The 722-nt window shown below is 55.8% G+C and overlaps 1 protein-coding gene across 1 annotated transcript in view; it reads left to right on the forward strand.

Annotated features, from left to right (window-relative positions):
- Nucleotides 1–475: 475 nt before the first annotated feature.
- The window catches only part of Nipsnap2 (nipsnap homolog 2), a gene marked incomplete at its 3' end in the record, with an annotated part of 30,363 nt that continues 30,116 nt past the window's right edge, over nucleotides 476–722 (forward strand). The window contains exon 1 of the mRNA XM_004630550.2: nucleotides 476–698. Coding sequence (XP_004630607.2) covers nucleotides 476–698 — 223 coding nt within the window. The remainder of the gene's footprint in view (nucleotides 699–722) is intronic.

Below are 722 nucleotides of genomic sequence, written 5' to 3' on the forward strand. Positions count from 1 at the left end.
CCCCTGGTGGGCTGAGCTGGCCACACACACACAAATAAATAAATAAATAAATGGCTTAAAAAAAAAAAAAAACTACGAATCGAAGCACAAACTTTTAGAGCCAAAAATGCATCCAAGCCACACGTGGTGCTACACTTTTGTAAACCCAGTCCTTGGGGGGGAGGCTGAAGCAGGAAGAGTGCTGTGAGTTTGAAGCCAGCGTGGGCTACATATTGAGTTCAGGGCCAGCCTAGGAAAGAAAAAAAAAAAAAAAAATCAAGAACCAGATTGAAGGAGTGTCAAAGCAGTCGAGTACCACTGTGTATTCAGTACCACCGTATATTCAGGCAGTATGAAATACAAAACTCCAAGTGTCCCCGTTCCAAGGCATAGAGTCCCTTGACCACAGTGCTTCGCCTTTCGTGTGGATTTGCCCAGCACAAGAAGCCGCGCCTCGTTCCACACACTTGCTGGGTCAGAGCTGAGCACTAGAAGCATGAGCGCACAAGATGTAGTTCTGGCTGCCAGCTCGGATTCCCCGTCCCTCGCCGACAGGCTCCGCCCCCACAGCAAAGGCCACGCCCACTCCCTCCCACGCCACGCCCCTCCTCTGAGCGTGTCTGCCCCCAACCCGGCCGGGGGAGGGGTCGCGGCGTCACGGCGGCGCCGGGCCGAGGTGGGCGGGGGAGCCGAGGCTCCGGAGCAAGATGGCGGCGCAAGTGCTGCGCGCCCGAGGACCGGCC

Source organism: Octodon degus, unplaced genomic scaffold (genome assembly GCF_000260255.1).
Source record: "Octodon degus isolate 3935 unplaced genomic scaffold, OctDeg1.0 scaffold00035, whole genome shotgun sequence".
NCBI classification, from domain to species: Eukaryota; Metazoa; Chordata; class Mammalia; order Rodentia; family Octodontidae; genus Octodon; species Octodon degus.